This window comes from Eretmochelys imbricata, chromosome 4 (genome assembly GCF_965152235.1).
Source record: "Eretmochelys imbricata isolate rEreImb1 chromosome 4, rEreImb1.hap1, whole genome shotgun sequence".
NCBI lineage: Eukaryota > Metazoa > Chordata > Testudines > Cheloniidae > Eretmochelys > Eretmochelys imbricata.
In genome coordinates, this window is record NC_135575.1 from 145,849,736 (window position 1) to 145,869,437 (window position 19,702).

A 19,702-nucleotide genomic window follows, 5' to 3' on the forward strand; every position below is an offset into this window, starting at 1 on the left:
CGCTTGCTCTACTTGTGGCCACACTTGTCAGAGAACCGTGGCTGGGAGGGACTCAAGAGCTCAGCTAGGCCAGGACGTGCTCCGCTACCACCCGCCTCTCACAGCTGAGCTCATAATGTGGGGAAATCTGTCAGCCCCGTTATCACCACAGGCCCTGCCCAGAGTCTCCTGGCCCAGCCTCCCGGGGCAGCCTGTGCTGTGGCTGCGGCTGAGGGGCAGGATAGGGAGCTCCCCAGGGCAGTGGCCCTGCGCCCCCCAAGGCTCTCATGGGGCGTGGCTGGGGATGCTGAGAAGGCGACGGGCAGGAGCCCTGGGAAAGGGCTCTAGACCCACAGGCCGGGAGGCAGCGCAAGGGTCTAGATCAGGATTGAACCAGGCCCCGGGCAGGGGCTTCTTCATTGCCAGCATCTCTGCTGCTGCAGCCCCCGGGGCGCCCAGAGCTCGGCAGTGCCCCAGCCCGGCTCACGCTGCCCCTCTCCGCAGTTCGAGGACGAGATCCTGCACAAGCTGGACAGCGAAGTGGAGGGAGGCCGTGGGGACGAGCAGTACAAGCAGCTGTTCCAGAGCATGTGAGTCTCTGCCCAGCCTGGCCCCTGCCTCCCCTCACACCTGCCCCTGTCTGGCCCCTCCTACAGCCGTGCGCACCCTCCCCACGTGCCCCCACTGCTGTGTCCTGCAATCACCCTCAGCAGCTGCCAGCCGGAGTGCTGGGACCAGGGACGAGTCTGTCACTGCCAGCTCTGCCCCACAGGCACCCCGGGAGCTCCGTCCCTCGCCCCTCACCCCGCTGACAAACTGGAGCCCCACACAGTAAGCGCTCCTGCCCCACAGCGCCCCCTGCTGGGAGAGGCCAGGGCTGGAGGAGCCTGGAGCTCCCCCGCCCGCCCAGCTCCTGCCCCGCTTCCCACAGCGCCCCCTGCTGGGAGAGGCCAGGGCTGGAGGAGCCTGGAGCTCCCCCGCCCGCCCAGCTCCTGCCCCGCTTCCCACAGCGCCCCCTGCTGGGAGAGGCAGGGGCTGGAGGAGCCGGGAGCTCCCCCGCCCCCCAACTCCTGCCCCGCTTCCCACAGCGCCCCCTGCTGGGAGAGACCAGGGCTGGAGGAGCTGTCATTTGCCACGAGCAAGATATCCCCTTTTTGTTGCTGTGTGGAATGGGCCCGGCCTGCATCAGGCTCGAGGCCAGGGCAGAGGGGAACAGGGTTGTGAATCCTTCTTTTCTTCCCCAGCCTCCTCAGCTGCTGCAGGAATCACCCTGAGCTGGCAAAGCCCAGTGAGAACTTCGTGGCCCTGGTCACGGGCCTCCTGGAGCGGCTGCTGGACTATCGCGCTGTCATGAACGACGAGAACAAGACCTACAGTATGAGTTGCACCGTCAATCTGCTGGTGGGTCCCTGGCCGTGCGCCCCACTGGGCAGCCCAGCGTCTCCCCGGGCAGCTCGCGCGCCCCACTGGGCAGCGCGATGGGCCTGCCGTGCCCTATGGTGCATGAGGCTGTGTGGCCAGATGGGACGCACGGTGACAAGGGAGGCTTCTCCGCTGCTGCCCTCAGGCCTGAGGGGGGACCGGACATGGCTCATCTGGGGAAGACAGAGATGCGTCCTGTCTCTCAGGCACCAGCCCCCCCTTCCTTGGAGCACATGTGGGGATGGACTTCCCATTCCCTTTCGAGCCTCAGGGCTATTGCAGCCCCCTCCCACACAAGTCTGCTAGGGCCCCTCCCTTGCTCCCCCAGGCATCACTTGCTGTACCCGAGCCCTGAGAACTGGTCCCTGACATGGCTGGTAGCAGGGACATTTACACGGTGCAGTGGCTTCAGCGGGAGAGGCTGGGAACCCCGCCCAGACACCCCACAGCCCTGTGGGTAGGGGTGACCCATGTTCAAATCCCTGCTCTACGTCTGGCAGAGGGGGAATTGAACCTGGGGCTCCCAAAGCTGGGGGAGTGCTGGAACCAACTGGCCTGGCCTAGGCGCTACTCTGCAGCCAGGGGTCAGTGCTGTGAGTGCCAGGTTGGGGGAGGCTGGCGCCTACGGCCCTTAGAAGGGCAGGACTGAGACCCCACCCTTCTGGTCAGTATCTCCCATTGGCTAGTTCCGGCAGCTCCCCACCTATCACTGGCTTCTGTGGGACCCACTCTCAGGGGCCTGGCTCTCCCCATCCATTGTGTGGGGAGCTGGGCACCCTCTTCTGGGCTGCAGATCCCACGAGGTAGCAGGTGCCTACACACAAGCACCGATGTCCCTCTGTGGATCTAGCCCAGAGCTCTTTAGTACCTCCTCCGCCAGTCACCTTCCTCCTTCTGCTCTTCCTTCCCCAGAACTTCTACAAGGAGATTGACCGCCAGGCCATGTACATCAGGTGAGAGCCGTGTGCCCTGGGGATCCAAGAGAGCCGTGTGTCCCAGGGGTCCGTGAGAGCTATGTGCCCCGGGGGTCTGTGAGAACCCCAGGATTCTATCCCTGTATGCCCAGGCGGGGCCCATCCCATCTCCACCACAGCGTCCTGTGGCCTCCACTCCAATGGGCTTCACTCACAAGCAGAATAAGATGGTTCTTCTCAGTACCTGCCCTGCAGCCCCCTAGGTGCATCATGCCCTGGAACAAAGGTTCAGCAGTTAGAAAGAGGCCCTCGGGGCCCCTGTGCAGCTGCTGTGGGTTGATTTGCACAGGAGCCACTGGCTGGAAGTTAATACCCTCCCTGAGGATGGTGCCAGGAAGGGACAGGACGGGCTCCCAGAGCCAGGCAGACTCCCCGAGGTTCATGGACTAGGTCTAGCTCTCTGCTGTCTGGCTGTGCAGGGCCCAGGCACTGCTTCTTCCTTGAGTGATGTCTCTGTGGGTGTTCCACTTCAGGTGATGGTGCATCCCTGTGCCTTTGCTCAGAGAGTTTTCGTAGCTGACCTGCACAGTGTTTGCCTCATGGCGCCGTTAGCACCTCACCTAGTGCGTGCACCTAGGACCCCTCATTTCCTTCTCAACCATCCCCAGCCTGGGACGGAGCCTTTAGCCATCCCATTACACTTAGGTAGTACTCTCTTAGATAGTTTAAAATAGGATAGGAAGTATAAGTTTCATTTTTTAGTAAATTACTTACTCCTTTTCTTCCTAAAAAAAAAAAAAAGAATAGTTTAATTCTTTTCTCCCTTAGGATAGTTAGGATAGATATTGTGAACTGACAAAAATGCCGGATTCACCAGTTTTCAAACGCTGCACAACTTGCAGAGAAGTGATGCCGGTATCCAATTGTCACAGAGTCCCTGGGCGATGCTCTGGAACTGCTCCCCATGAAGCCAGTCAGGGCTCTGGGGAAGTCTCCTTTTGATGATCTCTGCTGGGAAGGAGTTTCCTGCTCCTGATCAGAGGTGTTCCATAGTGATTTCTCCATCAAGATGAGTTTTAGATAGTGTGGGGGTGCCTCAGTTTCCCCTATGCAGTTCTTAAGTTTCAAGGTGGTGGGGTAAGGGTGTATGATCATTGCAGAGCCCTAGAGGGCAGGTGTGTGCAGAGGTCTGGACACAGAGAATGGCCAACACCCTGTTTCCTGGCAACTGATGGCCTGGGCCCTTCCCCCCTGCAAGGTGAGAGCTAAAGAGCTGGAGAACAAAGGAATCAGGTGACCTCCTGGCCCGGGAAAGGGGAAAGCCTGGAGGAGTAGAGGCTGGAGGGAGTTTCAGTTTGGGGCTGGCTGGGACATGGAGTGAAGTGCAGACGTGGTTGTCTGGCTCACTGCCCGCCAAAATGGACCCAGCTGAGGGATCCAGTTCTCTGCACCTACAAGCTCTGTTTTAGACCATGTTCCTGTCGTCTAATAAACCTCTGTTTTACTGGCTGGCTGAGAGTCCCGTCTGACTGCGGAGTTGTGGGGCAGGACCCTCTGGCTTCCCCAGAAGCCCCACCTGACTGGACTCGCTGTGGGAAGCGTACGGAGGGGCAGAGGATGCTGAATGCTCCGAGGTCAGACCCAGGAAGGTGGAAGCTGTGTGAGCTGTGTGTCCTGAAGACAGGCTGCTCACAGAAAGGCATTTTAATGGCAAGGTCTCCTGAGACCCATTCCTCAAAAAAAAAAAAAAAAAAAATGGCAAGAAAACAAGCATCCTCATTACCTCACAGAGAGCAGAACAAAAGGAAATGGTCTCCCACCAGATTGCTCTCCTTGTTGTCGACCACACAGCTGATCAGCACTTAAAACTCTCCGGGAACCTCCAGCACCACCTGTGCAGTGGCCTCTGCCGAAACACAGCGCTCCTGTGCAGAGTCGAGGGGCTCTAAGCCTACGTCCTCCATCAAGGCACCATTGGTGACGCTGAAGGAGACAGCACCGACAGCCATTCTGCCGACTATGCCGCCTCCCACTGTTACTATTACAATGGCGCCAACAAAGACCACAACAGCATCGGCACCGACTGCTACATCATCAACACAATCGGCACCGACCTCATTGGCACTGAAGCTCCTGGTGCTACACCATTTTCTGCGCCAGAAAGATCTATTTGTCTCCTTCATACCGGAGTCCCCACTTCTGGACGTCGAGGGCTCCCCGGTGCGCGTGGTACCGGAGCAACCATTATCTTTGATAGCCCCTCCAATCTCAAGTGAAGAGGACAACAAGGAAAAAGGGATGTTCTCACCTCACTATTCCTCCCCGAACAGAACACCTATGACAGCTGGACCACTACGATCAAGGCCCACATAGGGGTACGAAATACAACCATGGTATTGGCATCCATGGATGGGACCACCCATGCCTTTCCCCACGAACTGGCCATATTGGGACCCATGGGGGTCTTACAGAAGACACTTCAGCAGACCCCCCAGCCCACATAGGAAAGGCATTAGATTTCCACCTTCACCATCTGTCAAGGTTCCTTCCCCACTCTGAACTCTAGGGTACAGATGTGAAGACCTGTATGAAAACCTCCTAAGCTTACTTTTACCAGCTTAGGTTAAAACTTCCCCAAGGTACAAACTATTTTACCTTTTGCCCTTGGACTTTCGCTGCCACCACCAAACGTCTTACCGGGTTTATTATTGGGAAAGAGTCGTTTGGAAACGTCTTTCCCCCCCAAAATCCTCACCGAAACCTTGCACCCCCCTTCCTGGGGAAGGTTTGATAAAAATCCTCACCAATCTGCATAGGTGACCACAGACCCAAACCCTTGGATCTTAAGAACAATGAAAAAAGCATTCAGTTTCTTACTAGAATAATTTTAATAGAAGAAAAAGTAAAAAGAATCACCTTTGTAAAATCAGGATGGTAAATACCTTACAGGGTAACCAGATTCAAAACGTAGAGAATCCCTCTAGGCAAAACCTTAAGTTACAAAAAGATCCAAAGACAGGAATATATATTCCATTCAGCACAGCTTATTTTCTCAGCCATTTAAAGAAATCATAATCTAACACATATCTAGTTAGATTACTTACTAAATTCTAAGACTCCATTCCTGTTCTGTCCCCAGCAAAAGCATCACACAGACAGACCCAGACCCTTTGTTTCTCTCCCCCCACCTTCCAGCTTTGAAAGTATCTTGTCTCCTCACTGGTCATTTTGGTCAGGTGCCAGCGAGGTTATCCTAGCTTCTTAACCCTTTACAGGTGAAAGGGCTTTTCCTCTGGCCAGGAGGGATTTTCAAGGTGTTTACCCTTCCCTTTATATTTATGACACCGTCGGATCCAAGGGAGGATCCCGTAGAAGAACAAGAAGAGTGTCTTGCACATGACACTTCGCCAAACATTAATAACACATCCTCCTCTCCAGATGAGGCAATAATGCCCCCATCCCCAACCACCGCCGATGACAGCAACCACTTTCAGGACTTGTTCAAAAGGGTGGATGATGAACTAAAAATTCCTCTCGAAGAACTACTGGAAGCCCAACATGTATTACTGGACATTTTGCAGACATCTTCACCATCCAACCACCATACCACTTACCTGCAAGAGGGCTCACAAAAAGTACTACATCCCCTCAAAGGGAACTGAATTTTTATTCACCCATCCAGCTCCCAACGACTGGTTGTGGAGGCAGCCAGCCAGAGAGGGAAACAACAGCACAACTGATAAGGGCAGTAAGAGGTCGGACTTATTTGGCCGCAAAGTATATTCTTCCTCCACTCTCCAATTTAGGTGGCAAACTGTGTGGCACTACTAGCCAGGTATAACCACAGAAACTGTGCAAAATTTTTGGACTTTATTAATGATATACCTGAGGAAAAAGAGACCAATTTAAATCACTGGTCTCAGAAGCGTAGCGAGGACAGACCTGCAGGCATCCCTAGATGTAGCAGACACAGCTACTAGATCTACTGCTACTGCTGTGGTCATGCGATGGGCGTCGTGGTTGAACTCTTCAGGGTTACCCCAAGAAATACAATCTACAGACGAAGCCCTCCCATTTGATGGTGAAAAGCTCTTTGCAGCCAATCAAGTGCTGCACATCATGAAAGATTCACAGGTGACTCTTCGATCCCTAGGCATTTACATACCATCCACAAAAAGGAGGACAGAATAGGTATCAGTCGTACCAGAGGAACAGATACTCACCATATCCACAACAACATCAGTGATCATACGAACAACAAAGACAGAGACAAAGACTCCAAAGATGCAGCGCCCCAAACTCCATCCAACCAGAAAATTTGAAGCCTTGGTTGAGGGTCTGAAGGACCTTCCCCATGCTACAGTGCTGACATCATCCATCCATCCATCCATCTGGAGACCGTCTACTCCCCTTCTAACTGAGATGATCTTCCATCACCATGGACAAATGGGCCCTAGAAGTCACCAACACGGGCTATGCCATCCTCTTAGTTTCTATACACCCCCACCCACTCCCCATCCCCCTCCCTCTTCAGAGACCCCTCTCATGAGCACCTACTATGACAAGATAGATCACTAGCTACAACTAAGTGCAGTGGAAGTAGTTCCCACTCAGCACAGGGGAAGGGTTTCTATTCCCACTATTTTGTAACACAGAAGAAAAACGGGAGATGGCGACTTATCCTGGATCTCAGACTACCGAACAAGTTTGTGAGAAAACAAAAGTTCAAGATGGTCACCTTAGCAACAATAACACCAGCACTGGAACAGGGGGACTGGTTTTCAGCCCTTGCCCTGGAAGATGCTTATTTTCATGTTACAATCCGCTCACAGATTTACCCTAGCAGATTTACACGAACCACTACCAATGCAAAGTCTGACCCTTTGATCTATCAACGGCACCTCAAATCTTTTCCAAAATTCTCACGGTGGCAGCGGCACACCTAAGAAAACGAGGGATAATAATATTCCCTTACCTGGACGACTGCCTTCTAAAATCGCACAGTCGAATAGACGCCATCCAGACTACCCGACAAACAATAGACTTCTTCCAGAGTCTAGGCCTACAAATAAACAAGAACAAGTCAACCCTAGAGCCCGTCCAACACCAGAATTTATCAGTGCTTACCTCGACTCAATGGAAGCAAAAGCCTCCCTAGATTCAACACAGTATCCAACCTCATATCTGTAGTAATGAGCAGCCCATATATATCAGCCCACATCTGCCTCCAACTTCTAGGTCACATGGCAGCATACACATGCATGGTGAAACATGCACAATTACATATGCAATGCCTTCAGGGATGGCTATGAACCATCTACGGGCCCCACAAACATGGCCTAAACAGACGATTCATAGTGCCACTCAGAGTCAAGGAATCCCTAGAATGGTGGACACAACCCAACAATGTGTGGTCAGGAATCCTGTTCACACAGGAGCCACCATCCCAAATGCTCACAACAGATGCCTCCCATAGGGTGGGGAGCCCACATGTAATAACACACAATTAAGGGACAGTGGTCCCCCAACAAAACATGGCTACACATAAATCTGTTGGAGCTCCGTGCAGTTCGCAATGCTTGTCTATATTTCCTACCGCTACTAAGGAACCAGAACATAAGAGTAATGACCAACAACATTGCATGCATGTTCTACATAAACAGACAGGGAGGGGCCCGATCACTAGGCACCAAAGCCATAAAATTATGGAACTGGTGCATCCATCACAATATCAACATCTCTGCCTGGATCCCAGAACACCACAGCAGACAATTTACCCATGATCATGAATGGGAGATGAACAAGGAGATATTAGAGAACATACTCCAACAATGGGGGCACCCAGTGATAGATCGCTTTGTGACAGCCCAAAACTGCAAATGCCCGCGATTCTGCTTGAGAGCAGGTTTGGGAACATGATTGATGGGGGATGCATTCCTAATCACATGGAACGCATCTCTCCCATACGCATTCCCACCCCTACCTCCATTATTGAAGGTGATACAGAAAATAAAGACAGACAAAGGGAGAGTCATCCTGATAGCCCTCACATGGCCAAGACAGACCTGGTATCCCTTCGTAACACGGATGGCAGCATGTGCTCCAATCACTCTCCTGCTTCACACGGACCTTCTAACACAGCACGAGGGTCAGATTCTCCATCCGAACCTAGAGATGCTCCACCTGAAAGCATGGCTCCTCTATGGTTCACTCAGGATGAATCAGGGTGTTCGGAACAAGTAAAACAAGTGCTATTACACAATAGGAAATCTATTACTCATACGGCTTACCTACAGAAATGGAAGAGATTCACTGAGTGGTGCAACACCAAATAAATCTCACCGGTGTCAGCACCTCTTCCACTGATACTAGATTCCATTCTCAAGTTAAAAAACACTGGCCTATCCATAAGTTTGACCAAAGTGCACCTCGCAGTTATCACTGCCTTTCACCAAAAAATCGATGACACAACAATATTTGCACATCCAATCACTAAATGATTTCTCAGGGGCATAGAAACAATCTACCCAGAAGTGCGTCCACGTACACTATCTTGGGACCTAAACTTAGTTTTAAAAGGTTTCAGAGTAACAGCCGTGTTAGTCTGTATTCGCAAAAAGAAAAGGAGTACTTGTGGCACCTTAGAGACTGTAGCTCACGAAAGCTCATGCTCAAATAAATTGGTTAGTCTCTAAGGTGCCACAAGTACTCCTTTTCTTTTTAGTTTTAAAAGGTCTCACTAGACCACCATTCAAACCCTTGGTGACCTGTTCCCCAGCACACTATCCATAAAGTTTGCATTTTTAATAGCAATCACATCGGCTCGATGCGTGGGAGAAATAGGGGCTCTCATGGCAGACCCCCCATATACTATTTTTTTTTTAAACACAAAGTCACATTAAGGACCCATCCAAAATTTCGTTCCTAAGATGATACCGTCCTTCCATATAAATCAACCAAGACATCTCCCAGCATTCTTTCCCAAACCCCGTGAGAACGCACTTGCAGCTGTCATGCACACCTTGGACATTAGATGAGCTTTAGCATTCTATCTAGACAGAACCAAATCCCCCAAACTCTTCATCTCCACCACGGAACGGTCCAAAGGAAACCCCATATCCTCCCAGAGAGACTCAAAATGGATATCTGGTTGCCAACTAAAGGGTATACAAACACCAGTGGGAACCAGATCACACTCTACCAGATCAATAGCATCATCAGTAGCATTTCTGCACAATGTCCCTCTCATAGACATATGTAAAGCTGCTACCTGGGCCTCCAAACGCACCTTTGTGAAACACTACGCAGTTACACAGGGTCCAGAAGCAGACACCTGGCTAGGCCTAGCAGTGCCATCCTCAATTAACCAACCAACTCCAAGCTCCTTCTGTCCTAAGGAGGGCACTGCTCTACAGTCACCTGGAGTGGTGCACCCACAGCGACAGCACTTGAAGCAGAAGAGAAGGTTAGTCACCTTGTGCAGTAACTGAGGTTCTTCGAGATGTCTCCACTACGCTCCCTCCACTCCTCTACTTGGGAGTTCGATACAGGACTCTGCGGTAGAGACAGAACTGTGGGGTCCCGGCCGTGCGCGCTAGAGGAGGTGCTAACGGCATCGTGAGGCAAACACCACACATGCACGACCCATATGGGTACTGCCACTAAACCTCTCTGAGCAAAGGTGCAGGGATGCACCCCAGGGACGCACATCTTGAAGAACCTCAGTGGTGGCACAGGGTGAGTAACCTTCTCTTTCCTTTGCTGAGGCCAGCAGCTCTGTCCCAGGCAGCAGGGTCAGGAGGAGACTGGGCCACTTCCAGGTGCTCTGTGGGAAGATCTACACTGGGAGGAGGCAGCTGTTGCCCTGGATCTGCCTGAACTTTGGGAGCTGATGCTGTTTAGCAATGCCCCATGCTCTGCAAGAACTGAGGGCTCTCTCTGAGCCAGGTCCCAGAACAACCCACCCTGGGAGGCTTGGCCTGGCACCGGGGCTCTTGGGGATGGTAGGCGGCGTTTCCAGACCCAGGTGAGCCGGAGCCCTGAGGACAAAGGCTCCCCACCGTGAAAATGCTCTTTGGGCTAATTACCCTGGAGCTTCCCCCAGCCCCTCTGCACAGCTTGGCCCTGCCCCACTGGGGAGCAGATGGAGGGAGAGTGGCTCTGGCTTTTCCTGGAGCCCATGTGACACCAGGGGCTGTGGGATCAGCTCTGGGCAGCCCTGAAGTCTCTGGGCAGTGCGCAGACCAGTACACCAGGCACCACCTGGCCTGGAATTTTCCTCCAGGGCAGATTGGAAGAGGCCCTGGAGGTTTTTCGCCTTCCTCTGTAGCATGGGGCACGGGTCACTTGCTGGAGGATTCTCTGCTCCTTGAGGTCTTTAAACTACAATTTGAGGACTTCAATAGCACAGATATAGGTGTGAGGTTTTTTTTTGTAGGAGTGGTGGGTGAAATTCTGTGGCCTGCGTTGTGCAGGAGGTCAGACTAGATGATCATAATGGTCCCTTCTGACCTAAATATCTATGAATCTATGAATCTATGGGGGAAGCCTGGGAGAAGCTGCAGGGGTGCAGAGCCCTGTGCTATGCTGTGCAGCCATCAGGGCAAGGTGAGGCTGCTGCCATTTCCCCCACCCTGGGTATAGCCTAGTATCAGCCCCACTGCGGTGTGAGCGGGCCGGGGACGTGGGCCCAGGTTAGCCAAGCCTCCCCGGTGGCCCAGCACAGGCACCATCCCGCAGTGGAACCACAGAGAGTGCTAACCCCTGGCTGTCTTCGCTTCCAGGTACCTGTACAAGCTCAAGGACCTGCACGTCAGCTACGAAAACTACACCGAGGCGGCCTACACCCTGCTGCTGCACGCGCGGCTGCTCAAGGTACAGGGGGAGGGGACCTGCTGCTGCACGCGCGGCTCCTCGGGGCATGGGGGGACCCTGCTGCTGTGCGTGTGGCTCCTCATGGTACTGGGCCGGGGGGCACCCTGCTTTCTCTTCGAGAAACCTGTCCCAGCGGCTGCTCCATTTCAGGGAGAGTCTCAGCTCGCAGCATCCGTTCAGCCCCCGTGTGCGTCCTAGGCCTCCTTGTGCCAGGCAGCGAGGCTACGTGGGAGTACGCAGGAGAACCGGCCTCTGTTCCTTCTCAACCGCTTTGGCCAGAGATGGATCCCAAATGTGCCTGGGCTTCTCTGCTTCTCTCTGGGACTAGGATGGCACAGTTCAGTACTGTTAGAGTTTGTTAGCTAAGTAGCCATGAGGTTATTTTCTTCTCCTCACTTCTCCTGCTGGGAGTCTGGTTTCCCTGGCAGGACATTCCTGGCTCACGAGGCCATGCCTGGAACGACAGCCATGCCAAGCATGTCCATTGTGTGCGGGAGCCCCACGTCCCCCAGAAGTGCAGCTTCTACCTGGCCCTCAAGGAAGAACAGGAAGATGAAACTCGGACTGTTCATGATGAAACGCTCCTGTCTGCCAGTATCTGAGTCAGGTCAGGAGAGCCCCCTGTACGCCTCTCTCCGGACAGACCCAGCGCCCGTCTGCCTTGGCGCAGGCTTCCCTAAGAGAAGGAAGTGTTTGGGGGCTTCAGGGAAGGCCTCTAAAAAGAGGAACGCGGACTTTCACCCTGAGGAGCCAGCTCTGAAAAAGTCCAGGTCCCCAGCAAGATCCATGCTCTCCGGAGCCTTGACCTCGTGCCTCAGCACGATCGAGTGGAAGGACTCTGCCTCCGGTACAGCTGCAGAGTGCCCGAGCTCAAAGGAGACCGAGCTCTGGCAGGGCCTCGGTACGCTCTGCCAGCAAGGAGGGCAAGCCCAAGCAGTCAAGCTGAGCCTCGCCATCGGTACCTATGACACCCTCGGCACCAAGCAAGCAACAGCATCAGATCCCATGTCCATCAACACCAGTGTGCCCGCCCTTGATGGTACTGTCAGCTTTGAGGCCATCTCCTCGGCTACTGTGTTGGTGCTGGTCCCTACCTCTTGATAACGGATGAACCGGGGTCCCTGCGCCTCATGGTTACCAAGTGCATCTCAGTACCGAGACCCTGCTCTCTGGACCACTGTCCCTGGTACCACAGGACTCTCCACCGTTTTCGGCAGTTGCTCCTCCACTGGATGAGATGGACGAGGATGAAGGAGACTCAGTCTCCTCTCTTTCCTTTCAGGGGCCTCCAGCATATCCCTTCAGGAACCCATTCGGGGAGAGTCACGGGGAAGATCGGGCTCTGTAACAATGTGGCCTTTGGTGGGACAGAACTGAGAGTATCAATTCAGGACAAATTGCTCAGGGCAGGGCAGTTACACCCTAAAGCTGCAGTTCCTTTACTATTAAGGCACACCAAACCAGCCAGCCAGAGAGGACTTCGGTTTTACTGCACTGGCTAACCAGAAGTCACACAATCAATTCCCTTAGACACTCGAATTTCCCAGTATTGCCACCAGGGCCACTCGTTATGGGGACAGATGGTTATGAAAACCAATACCCAGTAACAGAACAAAGGTTCCCTCGATCCCAAAGGACCAAGCCCCAGACCCAGGTCAATATACAAGTCAGATCTTACCCACAAATCACGCTGTTGCCGATCCTTTAGAACAGGGGTGGCCAACCTGGGGCTCCGGAGCCACATGGGCTCTTCAGAAGTTAAAATGCGGCTCCTTGTACAGGCTCCGACAACGGGGCTGGAGCTACAGGCAGCAGCTTTCCAGTGTGCCGGGGGGTGCTCACTGCTCAACCCCTGGCTCTGCCACAGGCCCTGCCCCCACTCCACCCCTTCCCGCCCCCTCCCCTGAGTCTGCCGTGCCCTCGCTCCTCCCCCTACCCCCCCAGAGACTCCTGCATGCCAGAAAACAGCTGATCGGGAGGTGCGGGGAACAAGGGGGAGGCTCTGATTGATGGGGCTGCCGGTGGGTGGGAGGCGCTGGGATTGGGGGTGGGGGAAGCTGATGTGGGGCTGCTGACGTATTACTGTGGCTCTTTGGCAATGTACATTGGTAAATTCTGGCTCCTTCTTAGGCTCAGGTTGGCCACCTCTCCTTTAGACTCTAAAATCTAAAGGTTTATTCATAAAAAGAAAGAAATATAGATGAGAGCTAGAATTGGTTCAATGGAATCAATTGCATACAGTAATGGCAAAGTTCTTGGTTCAGGTTTGTAGCAGTGATGGAATAAACTGCAGGGTCAAATCAAGTTTCTGGAGAACATCCACAGCTGGGATGGGTCATTCAGTCCTTTATTCAGAGCTTCAGTTTGTAGGAAGGTTCCTCCAGAGGTAAGAAGCAGGACTGAAGACAAGATGGAGGAGATGCAGCTGCCTGTTATAGTCTCTTGCCATGTGGCCTGTGCTTCCTTTGTTCTAAAAACAAGCTGCCCACCACATGGCATGGAAAAACATTAGAGTTCTGTCCATAGGCAGGTCCCTGCATACCTTGCTGAGTCACAAGGTGTATCTGCCTTCTCTCAATGAGTCAGTTGTATAGCTGATGGTCCTTAATGGGCCATCAAGCAGGCTAGATAGTGCAGATGCCAAATTGTCTGGGGTGTCACCCAGAAGCATATCACAAGTTTGAAATACAGACAGTATAGAGCCAGTATTTATAACTTTAAATACAAAAATGACACATGCATACAGATAGCATACTCATAACCAGAAACTCATAACCTTTTCATGGACACCTTACGTAACCTCCTTTGTACAAGATTTCGTGCAACTATAGGACCTTGGTTGCAACAATGATCTATACAGTCACAGTTCATGTCTATAACGTCACAGGCTCATTATTAAGAGTGGTGGAACCAACCTTGCATCCCCTCACTTCCATATGGGCTCCCAGTGGCCATACTGGGCCTTCGGGCTGCTTATCAGCAACAACCTGCCAGACCTCTGGTACTGTCTCATAGGGAGTCCAAGTTGTTCAAGCAGCCCCATCACAGGAGACGTTTGAGGAGCAGGAAGCTAAGGTGGAGAAGGAGGCCACCTCTCAAACACCTATTTCATCCTTGTCTCCGGATGAGGAAGTTATGCCTCTGCCACCAGTCGTGGCCGATGAAATTCCCAGAAATCAAGACCTCCTAAAGAGGGCAACTGATGCCCTTCAAATTCCACTCAAAGAGGTTAGGATTTGCAGCGCAAACCTCCCCTTTGATGGATATCCTGCAGTCAGCAACACTTAGAGGTGAAAGTAAGCTGGTACGGTCCAGTACAGTGTACCGGCAAGAGCCAGCATGCTGTGCCGGGCCGGACCGGACCGGCTTCCCCAGGCAAGTGATTTAAAGGGCCCAGGGCCCCTGCAGCAGCCAGAGCCCCAGGCCCTTTAAATCTCCACCCAAGTCCTGGGGTAGCGGCAGCAGCCGGGAGCTCCTGGGGCTCCGTTGGCGATTTAAAGGGCCCGGAGCTCCATTGCAGTAGCAGTGGCTGGAGACCCAGGCCCTTTAAATTGCCCCTGAGCCCCAGGGCTCCCAGACGCCTCTGCAGCTGGAGCCCCAGGGCCTTTAAATCTTGATTTAAAGGGCCCAGGTATTTAAAGGTCCCACTTCTTCCGGTTGAGGACACGCCCCCTTCTCAGGACTGTGGAGTACCGGTAAGTCCTTTAAGTTACTTTCACCCCTGGGAACACCCCCCACGGTGGTGTTACCCATCAGCGAGGTGCTCCTGGATCCGGTTATGCTGGTGCAGCAGACACCTGTCACTGTTCCACCCATATGTTACCAGGTGGATAAGGTGCTGTTCCCCTCAAGCATTCTGACTTTTTGTTCTCACACCCTCTTCCTAACTCGCTGGTGGAGGATGCGGTAAAGGAGCGAGGTAGACAGCACTTCTCTAAGGGCCAGTCTACACTAGAACCGCTATGTCAGCACAACTGCACCGCTGCAGCGTGTCTGGTGAAGATGCTCTGTGCTGATGGGAGAGAGCTCCTCCTCTGTGAGAAGCCTAGTTACGTTGGCGGGAGAAGCTCTCCCACCAACGTAGCACTGTCCTAAGGGCCAGTGTAACTTACATCACTCTGTGGGTGGCTTATTCACATGTCAGTTCTACCGAAGTAAGTGGTGGTGTAGACCTGGCCTAAGTCTGCACTGTATGACAAGCACCCATTGGGCGAAAGGCTAATTCATCAGCAGCCCTGCTATTCAGAATGGCAAGCTATCAGGTGGTCATGGCCAGCTGTAACTTTACAAAAGATAACAGATTGACGGCTTTTATTGAACAGCTGCCACAAGGACACAGGGAGCAATTCCAGGCCATCATCTCCGAGGGTCAGTTGGTGGCCAGAACTGTGTTTCGAGCATCCTTAGATGCTGCGGACACTCTCCACGGCAATGGCACCAGATTGTTAGGAAGTACAGAACACTGTGGAGAATCTCCCTTGGATGGTCGTAAACTGTTCTGGGAGCCCACGGGTGAGTCCTTGCATGCACTAAAGGACTCTAGGGCTACTCTGCAATCCCTGGGCATGTACACACACCTACAAATAGGAGAAGGTTTAGTAGGTCACAGACTGCCCAGAGATCACATCCTGCTTGTTTTCCAGGTTCCACAGATCCACCAAACTCTCCCGGGACAACTCAGAGATCTCACAGAAACAGGGCTGCCCCACCACCCTCCAGGACCCCCCCAGTCCTTTTCAAAGCAACAGTTTTGATGGGTTCGTCGAGGGTTTGAGTCCTCCCAGATCTCTGGTTTTATGGCTGTGACCTTTGGCCCATCTTCCCCCTTTAGAGATTGTTTTCCCTATTTCCAGCATACTTGGAGGTGGATCACCACATACCAGTGGGTCATAGAGGCCAGAATATGAGGCTGTGAGATCCATTTTACATTGCTCCTTCCCTCCCAGCCCCCTTCCCCATCCGTCTTCAGAGACCCTCTCACAGGCTTTTACTGAGACAAAAAGTGAAATCTCTCTCATGAGGAGCACTAGCCCTGGTCCTGCGTCTTCACAAGAGCAAAGGATTTTACTCCCAAGTATTTCCTTGTGCCAAAGAGGGATGGAGGGCAGAGACCGATCTAAGACTTCGAGACAAGTTGCTGAGATTTCGGATGTTCAGGTGACTCTGGCAGCTATAATTCCTTCACTGGAGGAGGGGGATTGGTTTTCAGCTGTTGACATGCAAGATTCCTATTTCCATATAGCAATACACCCATCGCACAGGAAATAGCTTCACTTGACCGTAGGCCAGGATCATTTCCAATACCCAGTGATTCCCTGCGGCCTTTCCTCAGCCCAGGGTGTTCTCAGAGGGCCTGGCAGGAGTGGCTGCTTACCTCCAACAAGAAGCAATCGTAGTCTCCCCAGATTTCAGTGGCTGCCTACTCCAGGGCCATTCCTGCGAAGCAGTGCTACCTGGCACCCACCAACCCTCGCTCTGTTCCAGGGGTTGGGTCTGCAGCTGAATGTCAAATAGTCCCATTAACTATGATATGGCAGATAGTTTACAGGGGCGTATTTGGACTCGTTGACAAGCCGGGGCATACCTTCCCTTAGACAGGGGCAGCTTGTTAGGTCTGGGATGGGCAATTCCAGGCCACCTTTGGACCACAATAAGGAATGGTCGTCAGCTTCTGGGGCACGTGGCAGCTTGCACCATTGCACCTTTGCCTCTGCTGCTTCCAGGGTTGGCTCAGAACGACCTGTTCTCCAGTCAGAGGCACCCTGGACAGACAGTCGACGGCTCCTGCACAAGTGGATGTCTCCCTTGGCTGGTGGAAGGATCAGCCCAGTGTCTGTGCAGGGATCCCTCTCTGGACTTTAACACCAGACACATCGCTGTGGGCTGGGGACCCACCTCAGTGCCCTTTGACTCTGGGCCGATGGACAGCTCAGGAAACTAGACTGCACATCGATCTGTTGGAGCTCAGGGCTGTCCAGAATGCTGCCCCTGTCAGGGCCATGACAGACAATGCATCATGTGTTCTGTATCAATAAGCAGCAAGACCCCCGCCCTGTGCGCTGAAGCTGTGGAACTGGTGCCTCGCTCATCAGAGCCAGATCTCAGCAGTCTACTTCCCAGGTATTGGGAGCACCACAGCACTACAGATGGGAGCTTGACACCCAAGTTCTCCACAATGTATTCCAACCTGTCCTCTGTTCCATTTGTCTATGAAGGCAGCTTTCTTAGTGGCCATCACTAAGGGTCGGGGAGACTGGTGATTTGGTAGCAGATTCTGTCTTTATGCTGTTCTTCAAGGACAAAGTGTCTTCACGTCACACGCTAAGTTCTTACCTAAGCTTCTGTCAAGGTTCCATCCTGACCAATCCATTGGTCCACCAGGGTTTTTCTGAAGCCACATGGTGCTCTGCAGGAAGCCTGTATTCATACCCTGGAGGTTAGAAGGGCGTTGGCTTTCTACTGAGACAGGACCAAGCGAGTCTCCTAGGCTGTCCGTCTCCTTTGGGGTAGATTGAAGGGCTCCTCGCTCTCTGCTCAGGCTATCGAGATGGCTGTCCGGGTGTGTTAGCACTTGTGAGGATGCTGCAGGCGTTCACCCCCAAGGGGTGCTGCGAGCACATTCACCCGGATCACGGGCAACCACTCCAGCACTGCTGCAGAACATGCCAGTATCTGAGCTCTGCAGGGCTGCTCCGTGGGCTTCAGTGCATTATGTCCTGATCCGTGCCACCAGCACTCGGTTCTGCTGGGCTATCTTCAGTTCTGGACTCCAAAGCTCCCTCCTCCCCTTGGGATATTGCTCGGGAGGCCCCGAAGTGGCATGCTGTGCAGATTGAGAAAGGAGGCTAAGCAATCCCCGGACAGAGGGAGGGAGCCCGCTGAGGAGGAACCAGCTGCGCTGGGTGTATGAAGACAGGGAATTGGAAGCAGGGGGGCTGGGAGAAGGGAGGGGTGTTTGGAACCTGCAGTTACTGTCTGGGGAGGGGGGAGTCGGGAGGCTGGTGAACACAGAGTGGGAGGAAGTCAGCCAGGTAGGAAAGGCTCAGGGAAAGTGGCAGAAAGGCCTGGGCAGGAACTCACCTTGGCTGCTGATTTGAGGGTCCCTGAGCCGAACCTGGAGCAGAGGGGCCCGGGTTCCCCTGCCAGCTGCGGAGAGAGTGGCTCCTGGGCAGCGAATGGGCACACTGCTTGGGACTGTGGGGAGACCCCCCTGGAAGGGGAACCGCGAGTGAGCTGGCCGAGGGCCAAGTCCCAAAGAGGCAGGGCAGCTGCTGGAGTGAGAGAGGGGCTGCAGATCAGGAGAGCAGTGGAGAGACCGGCAGACCTGCAGGAAGGGGCGTTAGCCTCGTAGAGCTAGTCCCCAGAGCGGCCAGCAGAAGACGCTCTCCAGCGTGTGGCAAAGCACGTCATCACACCCCCTATAGGGATGCTGCTGGAAGAAGAGGAGGTTACTCACATTTTCTTAGAGATGTGGCCCTGTGGGCATGCCAGTCCCCCTCTGTGCCCTCTGCTTCGGGCTATCCCTAGGGGCATTTAGGCAGGGAAGGAACTGAGAGCGGTTCTCCCGCGCACCCCTGTGCAGCCTCCAGGCCTGGCACGAGGAGGCCGAGGGAGCAGGCATGGGCCCAATGGACACTGAGCTGGGAATTGCCACCCACGGGCTCGGGGGTGCCTGCACCCTGATGTGAAGCCCCTGCCGGGATAGGCTTATCAGAGAGCCGCAGTCACTGCATGAGGTGAGGAACCTCTTCTGCATGGCCAGCTCCTCCAGGTGGGGGTGGGAGGGATCCTGCTGCTGCATACGTGGCTCCTCAGGGTATGTGGGGGACGGGGACCCTGCTGCTGCACACACAGCTTCTCGGGGGACGGGGACCCTGTGGCTGCTTGGTGTTCTGGGAATGGGGGAAGCCCTCTGGGTGCTGGGGGGACAGAGTCAGGGTACCAGACCCAGAGCCCTGGGTGGGGGAGGCGGAGTATTGGACCCAGAGCCCTGGGGGAGTCAGGGGGAGCCCATCTCCTGCTGCTGCATGCCATGTGGGGGGGCAATGGGTCTGTGGCGACGCGGGGTCTGTGTGCCTCTCCACAGTGGTCAGATGAGCCGAACACAGCCCCCATGCAGGGCTCCCATAGCCAGAGCCTGCACACCCAGCGCCAGCTGAAGGAGGCTCTCTACAACCAGATCATTCACTACTTCGACCAGGGCAAGGTGAGTGCAGGGGGGTGTGACCCAGGGAGACTCCCCCTCTGTACCCCTCTTCCTATGGCCTGTACCCCTTCTGTGCAGCCCATACCCCCTTCCCCATGGGCCCATACCCCTTCTCTGCAGCCTGTACCCCCTTTTCCATGGGCCCATACCTCCCTCCCCATGGCCTGTACCCCCATCCCTGCAGCCCCTCCCCACGGCCCCCTACCCCCTCTCCCTGCGGCCCGTACCCCTCTCCAGCACTGGCCCCAGGAGCTCTGATAGTTTCACCAGTTCCCCTCATCCCCTGAGGGTCTGGGCACTGCCCCCC

At 54.0% G+C, this 19,702-nt stretch overlaps 1 protein-coding gene across 1 annotated transcript in view; it reads left to right on the forward strand.

The window, feature by feature from the left end:
- The window catches only part of LOC144264379 (dedicator of cytokinesis protein 2-like), a 336,931-nt gene that overhangs the window by 297,764 nt on the left and 19,465 nt on the right, over positions 1–19,702 (forward strand). The window contains exons 35-39 of the mRNA XM_077816134.1: positions 484–569; positions 1,224–1,380; positions 2,314–2,354; positions 11,099–11,189; positions 19,276–19,395. Of these exons, the coding sequence (XP_077672260.1) occupies positions 484–569; positions 1,224–1,380; positions 2,314–2,354; positions 11,099–11,189; positions 19,276–19,395 (495 nt within the window). The remainder of the gene's footprint in view (positions 1–483; positions 570–1,223; positions 1,381–2,313; positions 2,355–11,098; positions 11,190–19,275; positions 19,396–19,702) is intronic.